Source organism: Thunnus albacares, chromosome 1 (assembly GCF_914725855.1).
Source record: "Thunnus albacares chromosome 1, fThuAlb1.1, whole genome shotgun sequence".
In the NCBI taxonomy this organism is placed as follows: domain Eukaryota; kingdom Metazoa; phylum Chordata; class Actinopteri; order Scombriformes; family Scombridae; genus Thunnus; species Thunnus albacares.
This window is the reverse complement of record NC_058106.1, coordinates 24,566,777-24,588,052: the sequence shown is the minus strand read 5'-3', so window position 1 is coordinate 24,588,052 and position 21,276 is coordinate 24,566,777. Positions and strand designations below refer to the sequence as shown.

General features: G+C 37.6%; 1 protein-coding gene across 1 annotated transcript; it reads right to left on the bottom strand.

Moving 5' to 3' along the window:
- Positions 1-7,489: 7,489 nt before the first annotated feature.
- Positions 7,490-21,251, bottom strand: dhodh (dihydroorotate dehydrogenase). The gene is made up of 9 exons (XM_044351368.1): positions 21,145-21,251; positions 16,244-16,456; positions 15,941-16,140; positions 12,870-12,952; positions 11,897-12,084; positions 11,334-11,447; positions 9,929-10,082; positions 9,674-9,833; positions 7,490-9,512 (listed from the first exon to the last, which is right to left on the bottom strand). Exons 1-9 carry the CDS (start codon positions 21,160-21,162, stop codon positions 9,362-9,364), a joined length of 1,281 nt encoding a protein of 426 aa, XP_044207303.1. The 5' UTR covers positions 21,163-21,251; the 3' UTR covers positions 7,490-9,361.
- Positions 21,252-21,276: the final 25 nt, after the last annotated feature.

Here is a 21,276-nt window from a genome sequence, read left to right as displayed (position 1 = left end):
TTGTTGTCACACAATATCACCAGACTTGCCACCTCTCTTCTCTACGTCGTTTCGTCACCTCCAGTGATCTGTGGTGACGTCAGCAAATTTCAGGATGGTGTTGTCCTTGTGTGAGGTGACGCAGTCGTAGGTGAATAGTGTTTACATGCTTGGGAGGTGCCAGTGTTCATCATCTCAGTGTTTAAGGTTTGATTTCCATTTCTGACAGATTGTGGTTTGCCAGTGAGGAAATTTGACAGTCACAGAGTGCGCGGTTCAGGACAAGGTTGTCCAGGGTGCAAAATGATGTGTCACATTTTACATAGGGACAGTGTTGCTCCCTTATAGTTCACAGTTCACATTTTTGAGATTCACAGTATATACAGTATTTCCACCAATTCTAACCTTCTGTGTATGTTCTATCTGAAAAACTTAATAGTAACTTCCAAATAGCATTACATCACCATCAGGATTCAGGAAGAACATTTATGCCTATTTGGTTGACCTGACCTGACAGGCTCACAGCTGTCATTCCTCCTCCAACTCCTCATGGAAAACAAACACCTCAAACAGCACCTGCAGCATTCCATGTTGCATAATCACATCTGCCTGACATCCGCCGTACTGTCCATTGATACGTTTCTTCTGTTTTTTGACATGATGAGTGAGGACCTGCCTTCATTCAAGACTGTGACATTTAAATGATAGCACAATTTTAATTTGAATAGTTTAGTATAGATACTGTAGAAAATTAGCTGCCACTAATGATGAGGAGTCTGATAATGAGGTGCATCATTTGCTCTGCCACGATGAAGCACTGTGCAGCAGCGATATACATCGTGGCATCAGCTGTTGCATCTGGATGTGCCTCTCGCCTAAAGGAGTTGACAAACTACATTCAGCACACAAAAACTGGAGGTTTAAAATGTTTCATTCACTAAAAGGGGGTAGGATTAAACAGAAGTGAAATTAAACTTGGACCAGAGGAAACAGATTTTAGTGATACTGCTTTGTTTCCACAGGATGTGCAAGTAAGTAAGTAAGTAAAACTTTATTTATATAGCACCTTTTTTTAACACAGGTTACAAAGTGCTTTACAGTGACATTGGGACACAAAGAAAATAGGACACAAAAACCATGAAAGACACATTCAAGAACACATACAGACATCTCACACATACGAACACAGCAAGCATACAGTCATCACCCAGAGCACACACTTGAATTCATGAAATGTTATGAGAAAGCCATTCTAAAAAAGTAGGTTTTTAGGTGTTTTTTGAAACAGTCAACAGATTCAGCTGATCTGATGGAAGTGGGGAGATTGTTCCAAAGTCTGGGTGCCAGGGCAACAAAAGCACAGTCGCCTTTGGTTTTTAGTTTGGCACGTGGCACGGCCAACAGGTTCTGGTTGGAAGACCTAAGTGATGCATGGTAGTATACGGGCTTAGTAGCTCGGATATATATGCAGGAGCTAAACCGTGTAAGGCCTTATAAGTGATTAAGAGAATCTTGAAATCAATCCTGAACTTCACTGGCAGCCAATGCATTGAGGCTAAAACAGGAGTGATGTCGGATCTGTGGCCAGTCCTAGTTACTAACCTAGCTGCTGCATTTTGTACAAGCTGAAGACGTGACAGGTCAGCTTAGCTAAGGCAAGTGAAAAGGGCGTTACAGTAATCGAGACAGGAAAAAAATGAAGGCATGAATGATGTGCTCTAGGTCAGAGGCTGACAGTAATGGTCTGATTTTTGCAATGTTCCTAAGATGAAAAAAGCAGGATTGAACCATTTTATTGACATGGTGTTCAAATTTCAATTTATGGTCAAATATAACGCCAAGATTCCTGGTAGGATATACAACCAAAGCGACTGATTATCTGGCCCAAGGGCAGCATATACAAAGAGAAAAGAATTGGACCAAGTATTGACCCCTGGGGCACCCCGTATAGCAGCGGAGTGGATGAGGACACATAGTTACCCCTAGAGACAGAAAAACTTCTATTCGACAAATATGACATAAACCATTCTAGAGATTTCCCTGAGATACCAACACATGTATTTAGTCAATTAATGAGGATGGAGTGATCAATGGTGTCAAAGGCAGCACTCAAGTCAAGTAGGCATGTGTTTGCTAACATGTTAGCTATAAGAAGCTGTTTTATAAAATGCAGCTTTTCACCACAAATGGCCAGGCCTTCCTATTAAATAAAGCTTATTTACACCATTTACCATTCAAGACACACATATCCTAATGCCCCAATCTCCTTGAAATGAATTGACAGACGCATGTTTTCAGTTTATGCCTCATAAATGTGGTTTATCAAACAGATGTGTTGCTTTACTTTCTATTCTACACATTAAAAAATCCTTAGAGCTACACATTTCTTTCCTGCAGGACAAGACAGGCAGATATGTGGTACAAACCTGCTGCACCTCTGCAGGGAGGGATCATGACACCCCTGGAGGCGCAGGCAGGAAAGGTCAGACAGGAGGTGGCTACAGGATTGAAAAACAGCACAGAGCAAGACTCTATCCCCAGGTCCCTCTGTACTGCTGCCTCTGTCATCTGTGACCAGTCCAGGAAAAACTTGAGCTACTTTTCCACTTCATCTCAGATCTGATTTACACTTAACCTCATAGTCTGTTTTTGTATGTATGACTTATATACTGTATCTGTACAAATATTACAAACACTCTCCCGTTTCTATTGCCACTTGGAACAACAGAATATTTCATTCTGTCCCCTTTTCACTGGTGGATTTAATTGAAAGATTAGTTGGAGATTATGAGACACTGGTGGTTTATTGCTTGACATGTAACCTCTGCTAAACTTAGTTCTTTATACTAAAATGTATATAATATGCTACAATAGGTTAATGATGACTTGATGTCTTATTTTAAATGTATTCACAAACTATTGGTCTACATTAGCCACAAACCTCATCTAATAGCTTGCTAATTTACATTAGCCTATTAGCTTTGGGTAACTGTCACTTATTTATTCACGACAATGAACAAACATGTCTATGTAAAGCAACAGTATAACTTTTGTGTTCATGTCACAGTCTGTACTTCCTTTTAGTGGCATGAGTAATGTATCACATACAGTAAAATTACCAAATAGGACTCAAAAAATATTATCATGAAGGTTATTGTGAGCTAATGTGGAAGGGTTTGCTCTTTAAAGGGGTGCAGTTCTTTGCATTCTCTATAGCTTTTTACAGGTAAAACCACGGTCTGATATGGCACTATAAAGTTACACATGCAGTAGAAGAAAAGTGACAGATTAGTCTTGACACTTCAATCTTCAGTCCCAACACGTAAGAAGTGCCTTCTGCAGCAATTCTAATTGGGAATCTAAGCGGATGCATCTGAATCCCTTGAGCACATATATTGTAGATTTGGGGGTTTTCTCTGCCTTACAGATTTGGTTTAGCTCAGTCAAGTTGGCTGGGAGTCGACTGTGAACAGCTATTTTCGGGTCTTTCCGCTGGTTTTCGATGAGATTTAAGTCTTGGCATGGGACTCTGGAGGGCTTTCATGCTCTTGCTCTGAAGTTATTCCAGCGTTGTTATCTCTTCTGTGTTTGCAGTCATGGTCCCGTTTGAATGGTGTATCGATTTGAACACTCTGATGCAGGTTTCCCTTCTACAATTTGCCTGTATTTCATTTCTTCACTGTTGTGTCGATCTTCCTCCAGAGCAGGATGCTGCCATCGACACGCTTCACAGGAGAAACGCCACTTCACCAAACGCCTACTCACTATAATATGCCTTTTTTGTCAGAGGTGGCTTCCTTCTTTCCAGATGTAAAGGTTTTTGTACTCTTATGTTTTATTCATATCTAAATTATGAAATTTGCTGAACTTCCAACACCTACAGACTGCAAACAAAACAGTGTTGGATTTGGGATGATGTAACTCAGTTCAGCTTGTTAAGATTTTTTTTTTTTCTAAAGTATGTGTATACTCATTGAAAAAAGTTAATTCTCAAATCAGTCCATTACACCACAAACTGTGTAAAAATGTACATATATCTTTTATTTGTTTTAAGAGTGACAAGAAAACATGTAAGACTTGTTACATCGAAGTGTTTACAATTTTACATGTTGGTCTCATGTCTTAATAAATACCTGAGTCTCTCTGGCATTAACATCACAATGGTAGTCTTTCTAGGTCGGATTTAATTACATTTCAGTTAACATGACACAAGTGGGACTTGAATGCTGTCAGATTAGCATAAAAACCACATCAGTACAAGGTTAAATACACACACACCCACTTAATTCAAATCATGTTCCGCCTTCTAACATTACTGTAATAAATTAATAACTTAATCATCATCTTTTATGTATAAAGAAAATTAAATCAGTTTCATAAATATTGTTAATCAGCCAGTTTTTAGTTGTTGATGAGACTCTTCTCATGTCAGAACAGCCTATAAAAATATTTTTTCCCCCTTGCAGTGTGAAGAAGCGGAATATATCAGTAGGGAGTAGGATTTGCTATTAAATAAATTATGTAACTTATGGGAAAGGTATTGAGGAATTAATTAGAGAGAAGCAGGGTGAGCATCTCTTGTGTTCATGATGGTCATTACTTCATGCTACAACTGCAAAATACGTTTTAAAGTCCATCAATGGTGCAGACTGTGAGAAAACTAAGAGCACTCATCCTCCTTCATATCATGAGGCTATCTTTCAACTCTCTGCTATTCTGCAGCTTCCTCTCATATACTTGCAGATGTGGAGAGTACAATTTCGGCTTTTAGCAGAACATTTACATAAGACACCCCTGACTGAATGATAAAAAGCTTTAAAAGATGAATAAATCAGCAATGTTACATATTCCATGTGTGAAAAGCGTTCAAGGTAGCAGTCACAAGGATAAAATACAAAAAGGTCAAACCATAAGAATTGAGATTAAGGTTTAATAAGAATAGATTTATTAAGTGCATTCACAGGGATTGTCAGGTGTTCTTGTTATCATGTATTAAAAACTATTAAAAGTGGTTTTTAAACAGTTTTATTGACTTTGAGGGAGAGTTTTAAATGATGTTCTTGAAGTTGACTATTGACCCAGAAACCATCCTTGCTTTACCTTGTGACATTCAGGGTTGATTGGTTTTGAGACCGTTGACCCTGAAGACATTAGATCTTTTAGTCATCATGCATCCCCCTCAAGCCTATAAAACCTCCCAATGGAGTTTCTTTGATTTAAACAATGGTTCATTAGTTTTTACCATCTCATGATCCAGAAAAAGCGCACAAATATCACACTAGAAACTTATGTTTGTAAATGTCATCTATATATAGTACAGAACAAAGGCAACTCCATCAAGAGTCTAAATGTCAAAACAAATATTTGGGTTCACCAAACCAGAACAGTGGTTAGGAGAAAAAGCAACAGGGGGTGTTGTGGTTCCCTTGTGGTTATGCTGCTTACCATATGACGTCCCAGCCTGTGTTTCCTATCTGTCTATGCTGAAAAAACACCAAGTATACAGAGAACTATATAGAGTGTAGAGATGAAACATGAATTGATCAATTGACAGAAGATTAATCAATGACAATTTTCATAATCAATCGTTTAAAGGATAGGGTCAGAATTTTAAAAAATCCTAAAACAATAGTCAGGAGCTCAAATAAACATTGAAACATGTTTTTTCTTGCTGTAATCATTCTTCTTGTTCATACTGACCATTAGTAGATCCCTTCATAATGTACTCACAATGTAAGTGATGGGGGACAAAACCCACAGTCCTCCTTCTGTGCAAAAAAGTTAACTTAAAACTAATATGAGGTTTCAGCTTCCAAATTAGTCAAATCAAGTAGATATAGATATAGATATAAAAAAAAGCTCAATAATTCTTATATTGTAAGAGCATTTGAAGGGGTTATTCTAATGGTCAGTATGAACAGAAGCAATGATGACAACAAGCAAAACTTCTTTCAGTGTTCATATGAGCACCTGACTATTGTTATAAGACAGACTTGGAAAAAAAAATTGTGAATCTGTCCTTTAAGTCATTAAGTGCAAATGCCGACCATTCACTTTTTCCAGATTTGATATCAATTTAAATTGAATATCTTTGAGTTCTGAACTGTTGAAGAGGTGTAATTATACGCACATCATATAGCTCAAGGCATTTTAAAAGGCAGTAAAAAATAAAAACTGTTGGTCAAACAAAACATGCATTTTGAAGACATGACCATAGGCTCGAGAACTTGCTATTGGGGATTTTTTACTTTTTTTTTTTAAATCAATTTTTTTTTCCCAAGATTTTTTTTTTAGCCATTTTTTCCTTTAATGGACAGCCGAAGCTAAATGGCAGACAGGAAATAAAGGGAGCATTCGCAGTAACCATCGGCTACCAGAGCGCTCCTAGTTAATCAATAATCTATCTGACCCTTGTCCATTTCCTTTTCCTTACCTAGTCTTCTGGGTCAGTTTTGTTTTGGGTACATGTTTTGCATACAGGCCTTACAAAGGCAGAATGTGTGTTTTATGTTCATTTGCTGCTATTTGTTCCTTCTGTTTGTTTCTCTCCTTCTGCAGTCGAGCAAAGTCTAATTCCCTCCTCTTCACTGACTGAATATGTATTAACCAAGACATCTGCTCTCCACAGATTACTTTTATTAGTGCACTGGTTAGACACACTGAGTGAAAAAACAACACTTAAGCTGTAAAAATATTCATAATACTATATGTAATAGTTAATATTTGGGTAATGCTCATTCAAGATGATATATATGTATATATATATATATATATATATATATATATATATATATATTTTTTTTTTTTTTTTTTTTTTTTTCCCTGTTAGCTTTCAGATTGAATCACAGCAAGCACAAAAAGCATCTCAGGGACAGATATGTGCTGCCTCCTAGCTATGATCAATGTTATATGAGGAAACTGCACGTCCAAGTAGCAATCAGTTCATAAGTTTTGTCTGTCTGTGAGCCAGGCTTTGCCTTTCCTCCCCCTGTGACACCACATATGGAATACCAGTCTGGACTTGGCCTCAGGAGAGGGAGAAGGAGGCGCTCAGCAGTTCACAGCTGATCCTCACAGTACCGCTGCCTTCACTGGCTATGTCTAATGACCACCGTCTATTCTGGGATTAGCAGGCGGCGTTATGATAGGCTAGGGGGGCATCTCGACGTGTCAATGAGTGAGAAAAATCGAAGAATAACAATAAAAGTGGCAGCCTGCACCAATGTGAGGCTATGATACCACAATACCCACAGCTAATAAAAGAGGAGAGTGGGAGTTCAACTGAGGGGAAGAGGACTTGAAGGGCTTTCTATATTGCTGCTGGGAACACAGCAAAGTCATCTAGTTCTTTCAAGCCCTGAAATCTTTTAAATGATCTGAACTCTGCTGCGGCTGCTGCCTCAGATGATTAGGAAGGATCAATTAACTACACTCTGTTTAAGCAGAAGAAATTTCTCCTCAGAGGGACTGTGGAAAATGATTTTTGTAATTGTTAAAATAAAACTAGCAGTTCTTCCTACTGAGTAATGTTGTTTGTTCTTTTATTATTTGTACCTTAAAGCATTTTATCCAGTCTGTGTGAATCACTCGCCCTCACACAGGCCATTCTTCACATGCACACAAAAACAAAACTGTTTGCTGAAATGTGGAGACAATATACTGTACAAGTACATTTGTATTCAATACAAGCACATTATTCCAATCCTCCAATATCTCATTACTGCATCTCACAAACTGTGAGGTTTTATAACTGTAATACAATGAGAAAAATAGCAAAGAGAAACTCATCTAACAAGGTACATATTTCTCTCATAATTGCTACAAGGTCTTCTGATGCAGGAATGTGGATGAGTCCAAACAAACAGCCAAGCTGATCTGACGAATGCGAAATGGAGTGACGCACTTGTTATAAAATTCTTTTTTGATCATGATTTTCAATAAAATTCACAGGATCATCTACACCGCAAAACTCAGGGATTACACACAGTTTTTGCAATGGCCAAATTCAAAGGAATTTCTCCTTTGGGGACCATGAAAGTGTTAACTATTTAATACTTATCTGCTTTTTGAAATTTGGTAATGTATATGCAGAAACTTTAGTCTAACTTTGGCAATAGAGAAAGGGTCAATCATCCTCTGGAGACCATAAACCGTTACTACACATTTGATGCCACATCATTCTTGGTCAAACCATTTAAGGTGGTTTCACTTCAATGTCATTAAAAAATAAATACTTTATTTAAATTTGTCATATAAGGACTCCCATTATCCAGAATTCTTTAAAAAGCACCACAATTTTATTTTTGCGATATCAGCAAATGGCAAATGGCTCTCTCATATTCACCACTCTGTATGTGGTCGCTTTAGAGCAAAAGGTACCAAGCAGCTTAGTATTTTTCAGCCCAGCTATTTCTGAACAAAGAGTTCCCGGAATGCTGTTTCTATTCTGAAATAATAAACTTCTCCGAGCGGGAAAGTGAATAAAACCAAGGCCAGAATATTATTTGGGAAACAAAGAAAAGCAGTTAGAAGGAAGGTGTGTGCGTTATAATTTAGGCTGATAACACTCCATATCTTTACGTTAACATCCTACTGGTGCTTTCAACAAAAGACTCTTACATTACCTTGAACGTTTCAGAGCTATAGGGCATGCTTTAATAGCACACAGAAAAATAAATACGTTGATCCTTTGACTGGCTTACATATGACATGCAGTACCACCTTGAAAATGGCTATACTGCTTAATTATTCGGTTATGACATTTTCAGACGGGCAAAGAATGATACACTAAGATTTAGGCATGTTTCAACTTCTGTATTACACAGTTCCTAAAACAATAATGTTGCTGCTTTATCCATACAACACCATACAGTACAGTAGATTATTTTCTTTATATACAACAAAACAGTTTGTATATAGTACCTGTCAAAAGTCTGGACACAACTTCCCATTCACTTCAATGAGAAAGTGTGTCCAAACTTTTGACTGGTACTGTATTATGTATTGGTAATTTGTAAAAACTGGTTTGTGAGGCCAGTGTCTGAAGAGTTTAAGCACTTTGGTGTCAGGATGCACTTGACAAACACTAACTACTGTTACACTGTAACAAATGAAGAACTTCTGAAATAAAGTTACACACAGAACATGAATCCAAGACTGATTATCGTGTACTTCACCATAATTTTCAAGTAAAGGTAGCTGAGATTTGGTGCTTTCAACTTCCCATTCACCAACTCATTTTTATCAGCGTCTGCGCTCCTCACCACCAATATTGAAAATATGGTTTTGATCTATCGGTTAAGACCTCATCTCGTCAAAGACGGACGGATTATCACGAACACAGCTTTTATCATAATTCTGGACAGGTTGAGGATCATGTTGTCTAGCTGGAGGAGATGGCAGCTACAGGTGCTGTTAAGCCCTGAGTATCTGTGTTCACCATCTCTTTCAGGAAGCTCCGCTTGTGAGTCGACGCATCTGGTCCCCTGTGATCTGCTCCAACCGCCTCAGATACGCTGCTGAAACCTTGCTCTCTGTGAAAAAAGGGATGGTAGTAATTGAAAAATATTTCTGTGAGAATTAGAGGACAATTCATTTTTCCACAGTTAAAAAGGAAATTATAAAAACGTAAAAAATGTTTTAACAAATACGTCATAGCCAACCATAACCATTTCCCATTCATAGTAATACTCACTTCAGAAGTTGTTCCAGTTCCCGCTTTATCTTTGTCACTACGGGCGGACCCTGGTAGGTCAAAGCTGTGTAAAGCTGAACCAGTGATGCACCAGCACGGATTTTCTCCATAGCATCCTGTCCACTGGCTACACCGCCGATCCCAACAATCGTTACTTTACCTTTAAAAATCATAAAGATACATTTTTTTTAATCTATTGTATTGATTCTCAGGTGATCAGAAATGGACTTAAAATGTTGCTGAGTAAATAAGTACCTTTGGTGAGGTTGTACATCTCTCTTACTGTGCTGGTGGAGAGGTCTTTTAGAGGCTGCCCACTTAGCCCACCAACCTCAGACTTATGTGGATCTTGTAGCGTCTCTGGTCTGGACACAGTGGTGTTTGACACCATCAAACCATCTACTCCCAGCTGCAGAACATGCACAGACAAGGGGAAAGGAAGTGGTGACATACAGTATGTGCCTCCTTCTGATGTATATAAGTGACTATGAGTAAAAGCCATCTGACTTTCATGGACCTCTAATGTGAAGTGTACTGTAACAAAGAGAGAGACTGAGTGCTGTTAAAATATTTTCTTTTTTCCTTAACCTTAATGTCTTTTCCATTAAGGTTTGTCTCCTGCTCGCTCCAATGATCACAAAAACATAGCTGTGTATTTTCTAAAATCAGCCCACTGAAGCAGTAAGGAGGTGATCAGAACAGAGAGGAGGAGACGGACTGAATGTTTTAAATGGTTGATTTTTTCCTTAAACAGCATTTTGATGAGGCTGAAAATTAGTCAATCATAATAGCAAGCACCGTAGTAAAAAGAGTAAGCTGACTGAGGCGGAACTGAGGAGCTGCATAAAGGGCCAGTATGAGATAAATAAGGAGTTTTTTTCAACTATAAATCATGCAAAGACAATCCGGATATAAATAAGGACCTGGAAATGAGCACTTTGTCCTCTTTAAAATGCTGACGTAGATCATATAATGACAAAGAGAAGAATAGGAATGAATAGGAACCTGCAAGGGCATTTAAACAAATCATAATATCCAAACTAGTTGCACTACAGTCAACAGTACAGAGCTGGTGGAGAGGCTGAAACAATAAACACCTTTGTGTGTTGGCCAATCATCCACTCTCATCAAACACTAGAAATTTATTCACTGCACTCGCTTTCCAGACATAAAGCGAGTGTGAACACAAATCTCTTGTCTTTGATCATAAAAATGAACGTTTTAATTGATGATACTGTTTTTGTGGAGTTGCACTGATTTGGTCAGCAACCTGACTGTCATTCAAGCAAGAAGGAGACAGCAGCTTTGCAAAGGGTGTACGTGTTTTGCATGAAACCATGTGACATGGATGGCAAGGTGGCTCAAGTTGTCATTTCTGAGCAGGAAGGATCTGGGCTTGCTTTCTGACCCTTAATGAGTTCTTTTTTTTTTTTTTTTTACTGTGTAGTTTTTTTGTTTTTGTGTGGTTTTTGATTCAGTTCTTGTGAAGGGATAAACCCATTACAGAACATACAGGAATGAAAAAATAGTGATATCAGAGGGAATAAAATAAATCTAAGGAACAGGAATTAGATAACAATAAAATTAAATTGAGTACAAGATGAAAAAAATCAAATCAAAAGGCACAATTAGGAAAAGACTGTAAGAAACAACTTCCAACCTCGATGACAACATCAGCAATGTCTTGTTTGTCCTGGTCTGTGAGGTCAGGAGCGATCTTTACCAGGACCGGAGGTTTGCGTTCTCCCTGCAGGGCATCGCGCTCCTTCAACACCTGAACAGATCATATGAGAATGTGAGCTATATAGGTGGCGGAGAGAGACACAACCGTTAAAGAACATAAATAGGATGTAAAGGTACCTATACAGCATTTAAGATGTAGAATCTTAGGAATGGAAAGGATTAAAATTTAGCTTATGAGCTGATGGGAGATGGACTCAAAGACAAAAATATGTAATGATTTAATTTAAACTGATATATGTGGCCCTAGCTGTTCAAAAAATGGAAAAGTGAATTATGTGTGCACTGATGATTCAGAGGAAGACTGTCAGCCAGTTGGGCCTGCCTGAGATTTAAATAATTTAAATTCAAGTTCAATTATTTTTCAGGATCACAGGCTGTTCAATGAAGCCAAACAATGAATTTTCATTGTGTTTAAATTTTTCTCACTGGTTGGGGAACCCTCCCGGCAAGTTAATCTAATGGATATTTGGACGGTCATACCGTATGCAGGAGCTGGCGGAGCTCAGCCTTTCCCTGTAGATCCCGGAGACCTGGCGTATTAGGACTGCTGACGTTGACCACCAGGTAGTCAGCCAGCGGGCCCAGTACTTTCACTCCCTCCAAGTAATCCGCCCCTGCATCCTGGGACAGCTTGTTCTTCCCCAGGTTGATGCCCAGGGGAAGGCCAGCTATAAACACAGACATGAGCACGTATGCAAGCAACACACACACACACACACACACACACACACACACACACACACACACACACACACACACACACACACACACACACACACACACACATAAATACAAATAGGAAAGTTCAGACAAACACAAGCTGCATCATCAGACTCGTGACTCAACTGGGGCAGAGGCTGCTGATGTGGTAAATGAGCTGTAAGCAGGTATGGATCAGACGTGAAACAAGGACAGGTCAAGATCATTATAAAATAATAGAATAGAACAGAAAAGAATATTTTTACATAATAACATACACAATTAAGTAATCGGCTTCCCCATAACAAAGTAATTAACCTGTTGTCAGAATAGTGACTGCTAATGCCCAATGTGAATATTTTCTGTATATTGATGTTTTTTGTGATTTATATGCCACTAATGCCGTACCCCACTATCTGCAGGTGCACGTACACGCACACACACCTCCATGATATCTAACTACAACAAGGACCACAATGGAAATAAGTTCTATTTTTACTTCTTTGTGTTATCCTTGATGCTCTTTTAATTGTACATGGTGTTGCAACCATGTAATCTGTCCTTTTGTGAATTGTCAAACAAATAAACTAAACAAAAATCCTAAAACCAGAATATAATAAATGTGCACACAACAGATTTATATCACACTTCCTGTTGTAATGAAACAGAAATTTTAATATAATTTCGAGCTGATTTACTGATTATTTTTTGTACTGGAAGTTACAGTTACAGAACATTGTGAATGCCTGCTGACCTTTACTGTGCTCTTGTTGTGCTGCTTCCCTGGCCTTCAGCCTCTGCTGTGCTTCTACCAAACCGCAGCTGTTGAATCCATATCTGGACAAGCACGCACACACACACACACACACACACACACACACACACACACACACACACACACACACACACACACACACACACACACACAATAAGTTTAACAAGTTTTACAACTTATTTAAAGATCAACTTATGAAAAATACAACTCTAACAACACACTAATAAAAGAACGTACTATAAAATGGATCATTTCTTATGGGGCAGCTTCTTCTAATATATTTTTCTTTAATTGCCTCATCTTCATTTTTTCCAAGGGTCTGTTATAACTATGACTCAATTCTCATGTTACAATTATGTCATTTTAATGAGACATTTCTTGTAAAAACATACAAAAGGAGGAATAGTCTTTGCACATCTATAAACTGACAGGTATGCAGGAGAAAAAGCAATAGTACAAAACAAAAAATAGATCGCCGCACACTGTCAGCACTAATGGTATCAGACATTTCATGTGAAATGCCTGATGAAGGACGCATGACCGTAACGCAGCTATTTAATAAATCTATCATAAGTGTTGGCACTGGCGGTGTGCAGTAGTCTAATGAGATACAGTGGGATATTTTTTTCACTAAGAGAGCTTTGTTTTAATTAAACACTCTATATACTGCATATATACTGTAAATAATGTTAGAGTTGATCAAATTAAATCTATTTGTTTTGTCCATAGATGTACAAGCAGACTCTCATTTGTTGGTATATCTGCATGATGCTGTGTGTAAATCATATATTACAATTATTCAGACTCTTTGCATTATACATGTTTTCTCTAGTACTGCATCTTAATTATACAGATACAGCCCTGTCTCAAGAGTATATTGTAGAAATACTGTGCTGCTCTACAAAGAAATTACACTATATGGAAATTTAACACTGGGCAACCTTCATATAAATATATCAAGAGAATATGAATTAATTCTAATCTATTTCTTTTCAAAACCAGTGGCAAAACTTCTCTGTTGAATATAGATGTGCATGCATTAATTTAACTCAGTATAACAGAGAGAGAAGAGAGATTTATTTCCTTCATTTAGCTCATTTAAATCTGAGTAAAATGAATCAAAGGAAATGAGATAAACGTATGAACTCAATGCAAATCTCAAACCCACAGTAGGCGGCATAATCTCTTTGAACATACTGAGCAACGTGAAAAAGAAGATTATGACATTACCATCTCTTGCTCTTGTTTTTCGTCTTAAGGATTTCAACATGAACTAAAACTAATGTGATTCCTTTACTGTTAGATAAATTCAAAAAAACCTCTGTGAGGTGTTACATAAAAGACAGCTTCAGTCACAGAACATCATGTGAAGAATATGAAAAAATGTCATTAATTGCTACTCTAAAGCCAGTGGCTCACTAGTATATTCATCATCTATATGATCCACCGGGCTCTAGTTCAATTAAAATTTTTAATTTTTTATGAAATAGTTTGTCAACATAAATGTAACAAAATATGAATGAAAAATATATCAAGCCTAATATAAAGTATTAAAACTGTATTAAAACACATTGAAAGAAATAAGTTGAATTTTTTTTTCCTATTTTCATGTCAAAACACTGCAATACCTTACAAATCAACAGCACCACAAACTAGAGCTGCAACAATTATTCGATTGACAGAAAATTCATCTGCAACTATTTTGATAATTGATTAATTGTTTTTGTCATTTTTAAAGCTGAAGTGCAGGACTTTTGTCTCCCCCTTCTGGCAGTGGAAGTAAAGGGGGGCGTTCAGCTGTGACTGCATGAGTACAAAGATGTTACTAGGACGAGGTGAGGACATTTCTCTTCTTTTAATAACTTTAAACGTAAAGTCAGACTTTGCTGTCGGCTTCCTGACTCATTTTAAAAAAGACGAGAGAAAAAGAGAGAGAGCAGCTGTGGTCGAGTGAGCTAGAGAGTGAATGAAGAGAGGGAGCGGTGGTAGCGAGACAGCTGGTGAATCAGATCAATAAAACATATTCTGATTGTTTCACAGCAGTTACGTTCTAGAGCACAAACACGCCCACACACCTCTGCTCAACCCTGCAGGAGTGCACGGCAAAGCCTGATTTGGTCTGTATACAGCCTTACACAGATGTGTAGCACGCTCTCATTCACACCCTGAATGACAGGCACACAGAGAGGGCTGGTAAAAACAGATATAATTTAACGACCCACCGGAATTTGTCCCAGTATGCCAGATGGCCAGTACATACTGGCTGGAACCTACTGTTGCGGCTGTGAAACAGTGGATAAATTGTTTTGAGCGTCACACAAACCCACATGAAATGACTCGTTTCACATCAGAATTTGATCCATTCAGTCCAATAACATGTGGAAAGTCTAGAAGAGCCGCACGATTAATGGCCAAACGGCCAGCGCAGGAATGTTGCCCCTGACATGAGATTTAAAAACTCCTTACTGTGAAATACAGAGAGATTTAGGCTTAATCAGCATTGTGTTAACTTGTTTGGCGAGGGCTTGAATATAATTTATAATTTATATTTAGAAGTTCCGCACCGCAGGTTTAAGCAGAGATGCGAAACATTTGCTGTTGCAAAGATTTGCTACTTTTCTCTGTTTTACATGATTGTACACTGAATATCTTTGAGTTGACTGTTAGTCAGACAAAACAAGACATTTGAAGATGTCACCTTGGGCTGCGGGAAATTATGTCTGTTACCGGACATTTTATAGAGTGAACGAATAATCGAGAAAGTAATCAGCAGATTAATTGATAGTGAAAAGTATTGATAGTTGCAGCCCTATCACAAACTACAATCTCCAACATGAGCATAAGGAAGAATTGATACCTCTCTAAAATAGTTTCAAAAAATGTAACATTTTAACCTTGATTAAGGTTCTTTGGGTGCATCTTGATATCTGAAAAACCTCTGATATTATTTTAACAATACTGCCCTTCCCTACATGTTACTGTCCATTCAGTTGATCATTATCTGTTCTTTTCTGTTTGAGTGACATTAGCGTAGCGTATTCAAAACCAACCTGTTAATAACTGCATGATCTGGAATGAGTCGAAACACGCGTGGTTTGGGATTCCCCTCCTGCGGCTTGGGAGTGATCGTCCCAACTTCAACAAAGCCAAAACCCACTTTGTACAAGCCGTCTACGGCCTCTCCGTGCTTATCGAAGCCTGCAGCAATCCCAATAGGGTTTTTGAACTTTAACCCCAGAGCATTCACTTCCTGTAAATACACAAAACAACCATAACACAGTCTTACAGTGTCTCAGATCACTCTGATGTCAGTGTAAAACGACACTGAGGAGACAGTATGGAGACATGCTTACCAATGACGCTGGGTCCTGGTAGCGGTTCAGAGGAACCAAACCCAGACCTATCATCTTCACCGCCAACACATGCGCTGTCTCTGCCCCCACGATCCTCTGCAGCAGGGGCATCAGTTGGTTGGCATAGAAACGCTCATCTCCAACGACAGTGAGGTAGGAGGCAAACAGAAGGCTACCTGAGCTGATAACCTTCACTGCTTCTTTTAACTGCTTCTGTTGATAAACCAGAAAAAAAAACCCACATAAAACTGCATCTTTAAAGGACTGACATCATGCATTCGTTACTGTAAACAGACTGGTTATAGTTCACTAAAAGCATTTAGAAGGATTACAGTGATCTAATTTCATTTCCCTTGAGTTTGTTTACTGTATTTTCTCAATAATCAGGTTAATAAATAAAATAATGTGTTGCAGTATATAGGAAAATAGCTCATGGTCATCACAGGATACCAAAAGAAAAATGTTCCTTTTTCATGTTTTGCCTTGTCATAGCAGGAAAGGCACAGGTTTAATTATTAACATTAATAATGGCGGTCTTCCATCTAAATAGGCCGTTTCCAGGGTCCCGATAATGACGTGTTATCTGAATGAGTGGAAGTGCTACAGGGAGAACATTGTAACTGAGTCATCATTAAGAAGACTGTGGTTGTGTTTCAAGTTAACAAGGTCACAGACTTTATCACTGTCACTTGTCCTGTTACTTGAAGGGTTAACTGAAGACAGTTGTCAGGCTCAGAAACAACATGTTACTGTCATTTTCACCAATCTAGATGTATTAATTTGGTTGTTTTTACACCAGTTATTGATTCAATGCAGTTAAAGGCCATGCTGTGCTGGTGATTTATGCTAGCTGAGTAATTGAACCTCTTTGCAGAGCCTAATGATGTGTTAGAAGGTCAGGTTATTCCTTTTTTTTTTGAATGCATGACGGTCAGTGATCTCAGAAAACTCTAAGCTTGGGTCCACCTAACTCTGACTTTAGAATGAGGTCTAAATCATTCATAACTAGAAAATGCAATTTCTGTAGAAATTGCGTGTGATTGCTGAAACCTGATTTAGATTGCATTACTGGACGCTGAACACTATTGAAAAATCTACTAAGATTAAAATCAACAACAGGCAGAATTGAACCTACACCCTCATGTTTGTAAGACAGACATGCTATGCACTGAGCTAACATGTCACACAGCAATACCAGGCCAGATTCTGGTGTTTAGTCTGTCAATTGCATGAAATTTATCAGTAGCAGTCTCATTAAGCAGATTGGCATCACCTGGACTCCTTCATCCTTCAACTCTACTGATTTCTGCCCTAAGCTGGGCTCGAACTCACAACCTTTGGATCTAAAAGGAGGAGAAGTGACATGAGCTTAAACCACTGGACTACTCAACAAGCATATCTATCCACATTTTAGGTAATAATGTTAAAGTAAGCTAGAGTGGAATTGAATTATGGTAGAGGATAAAGATGTGAAGCAACTTTGTGCATGGGGGCAATATTATGAGGAGCACTGCAGTGAGCGGGTATCAAACACACAACCTTGTCATCTAAGGTGAAGCTGATCAGGAGAACAGTGTTCTAAACCACTGAGCCAACAGACATTCACAAAAATGAGAGGAAAAAAAACTTCCTTTTGATGATGAAAATGTATTTGTCTCAAACTAGAGCTTGAAGCCCAGAAATTTGTATCTTTATTAGTAAAGCAAGACTAGTTTAACATGAGAATGAATGATATGTGTAAAAAGTGTTTGAAGGAAGAGAGAATCTGTAAGTTTGAGAAACCAGAGTGAGAGGAGACACACATCATGCAGACTGTATTGCAGTCAATGAGAACAGGACAGGGACTCTCTATCAATTAAAGTTCAGATCTCAAAAACTATAAGTCTTATGTGAAATGTATTTACATTTTGAGAGAGAGGAGGCTTGTGGCAACATACTGAGGCAAGATATGTGCTTGAGGAGTTAAAACTGTGGAAGTGATAGCTGTTTAGAATTTTTTTCAGGTCTAAAATTACCTGTGCTCTCCACTGTGTCTGATCACATGACACACTGGTGAGACCTGGTAAAGTCTGCAAAACTCCTGTACATTTGGGCTTAAATTGCTGAAAAACTACAAAAGATATCACTAAACAATCTGATAACTTTGAAAGTTCATAGTTTTGTGAACATTTTACAGTTTGAATGGTGTCTGTACGATAAGGGACTTCCAAGCAGTTGAGTCTCAAAGTGAGAAAGGTTCCAACTCAGTTGGACGGTTCGTCCCATAGACTGCCATTATAAATTTTAATTTTTTAAAAAATTATATAAAATCGCTGAAACATGTTGCATTTCAGAAAAATACAAGCACACATCTGCTGAATGAGCTGCACAGATTGATGTTTGAATGGTTTTTATAGCACAAAGTATGCAGCAGTTGAAACGCGGCAAAAAACGTACGGAAGACGGAAAAATACTGCTTTCAGCAATCACACAATAATTGTAGACACCTGCATGGGTGGCCCATGATTGGACAGGAACTGTGATATTGATCAGAAGGTATTTAAAAAACAATGCCAAATTTATGGGACTCTAAAAATCACATTTCTTGATGAATCAATTAATCTACAGTGGGCATTGAGCATTTGAAGTTTTTGTGTGAATTTCTCCGGCTTTATAGGACATGTTTAAATCAGATCTGTACAGTAGGATAATGATTAAATATTAAATTTAGGGATGTTTTTGATGTTAAAACAATACCTTTCATTTACTATTCCCTACTGACCTGATTCTAAATTACAAAGTATTAAGAAGTCCCATTGACAAGCCTACATACAAAAAGCAATGTGATTATATGTACAGTAGATGATGTAATTACTACAACTAAGAACTAATGCAGATAAAAGGGTTGTAATACAGCAAAACAGTGTTGCCTGTTATTTGAGACGTATTTTTGAGATGTAGTTTTGAGACGTACCGTCTATGAAATGTTAAAATAGTAAAAAAATTGTATTCACAATTTCTCAGTACCACGATGATGTCTTCAATTTGCTTATTTTTTTCTAACTAAGAGTCCAAAACCTAAAAGATCCTCTCCAGGCATGTTTTAAAATGAATATAAAATACTGTACTTTGAATAATAATTAGTGTTTAATATGTTCTTTCACAAAAAAGTTAAATTATCTCATTAAAATCCTTAAAATTACATCTGCTTCTTCTCTTTCATTACAAATTCGAGAAACTATGAGTATGAAGTTTCAAATGGACTTTCAGATATTTAATTTACTGTCAAATATGACAAATATTAATATAAAATTATCACATTTGACAAGCTGGAACCGGAAGATTATTGCCATTATAGTTTGGAGAATGACTGAAACGATTAAACGATTATCAAAATAGTTACAGATTAATGTTCTGTCAGCCAATTTATCATTGCAGATGTAATCTTAATTCTATTCAAACGTCAACAATTTGAATGCAATGAGTTACATACAAAGGACATGTCAAACAAACCAGACCAAAAGTCTTAGGCCCTGTTTACACCTGGTATTAACATACGTCTTGGTGATCCGATCACAAGTGGACAGCTTTAAGTAGGTAGCTTGTTTTGAATGAAAAGTTTGCTGTTCGTGTATGTGATGTATACTGAAAAAAAATCACTTCCATCTTCTTTACTGTCTTAACAGTATCAGCTGGCAGTTTGATATGCGATGAGTTAACTTTACATATTAACTACCTTAATGAGTTATGAGTCACTAGCTAACAGTGCTGGAAGAAGTACTCAGATCCTTTACTTAAGTAAAAGTACCAATACAGCGATGTTAAAATACTCCATTACAAGTAAAGATCCTGCATGAAAAATCCTACTTAGGTAAAAGTACATAAGTATTTGAAGCAAAATGTAGTTAAAGTATTGCAGTAAAAGTAGTAGTTTGGTCCTTCTGACTGATATATTATTATATATGACATCATTAGATGATAAAACTGAAGCGTCAGTGTGTAAGCAGCATGTTACTGTTGTAGCTGCTGGAGGTGGAGCTAGTTTGAACAGTTAGTTTAGTCCAGTGGTTCCCAACCTAGGGGTCGGACCCCTCCAAAGGTTCACCAGATAAATTTGAGGGGTAGTGAGATGACTAATGGGAGAAGAAAGAAGAAAAAAACTCAATTCTGATACACAAATCTGTTTTGACTTTTTGGACTTTTTCTCTAATCTTTGATTTTTGGTGAAATATTGGATCACATGAACAACTCAGACATCTGAAATGTGACCCCCTCTACACACTGCTTTTTGTACAATGTCAAAAGCCAAAAAGGTTGGAAACCACTGGTGGCATCTTTAACAATGTGTTATATTTTAAAAGATTGTTATATTATACATTGTGTCAAATCTTCATCTGAAAAGTAACTAAAGCTGTCAAATAAATGTAGTGGAGTAGAAAGTACAATATTACCCTCTGAGATGTAGTGGAGTAGAAGGTATAATATTTCCCTCTGAAATGTAGTGGAGTAGAAAGTACAATATTTCCCTCTGAAATGTAGTGGAGTGAAGTAAAAGTAGCATCAAATGGTAGTACCTAAAATCTGTACTCAAGTAAGTTACTTGAGTAAATGTACTTGGTTACTTTCCACCACTGGATATTTGATGGGTTACCGTTAACTTACATATTAGCTATTGAGCTGTTTGTAGAAGATAATTCAGCTAGTGACTCTCTAATATAATAACACCATATAGTGACAAAAGATCATTGTTTTACATCTAAAGCAAACAGCTAGAACACTACAGCATGCGTTTCTGTTTCTGATGCAAAAACAGAAACTTCCAGTGTTTCCTGGTTCAACGTTACTGTTAAACACAACTCCGTGGCGACATTTCACATCATGACACACAAATGCGAGGAGAAAAGATTGTCTCTTTAGTTTACCTTCAGAAGTCCCGCCATTGACGCGGTTCTGTCATTGCATTAAAGGACACTGAAAGCGTTTGCTAACATGTTACATGTTACACAAACTCACGCGGTTATAGCTTCCTGTATGTACTCTCGCGATATTTCCGT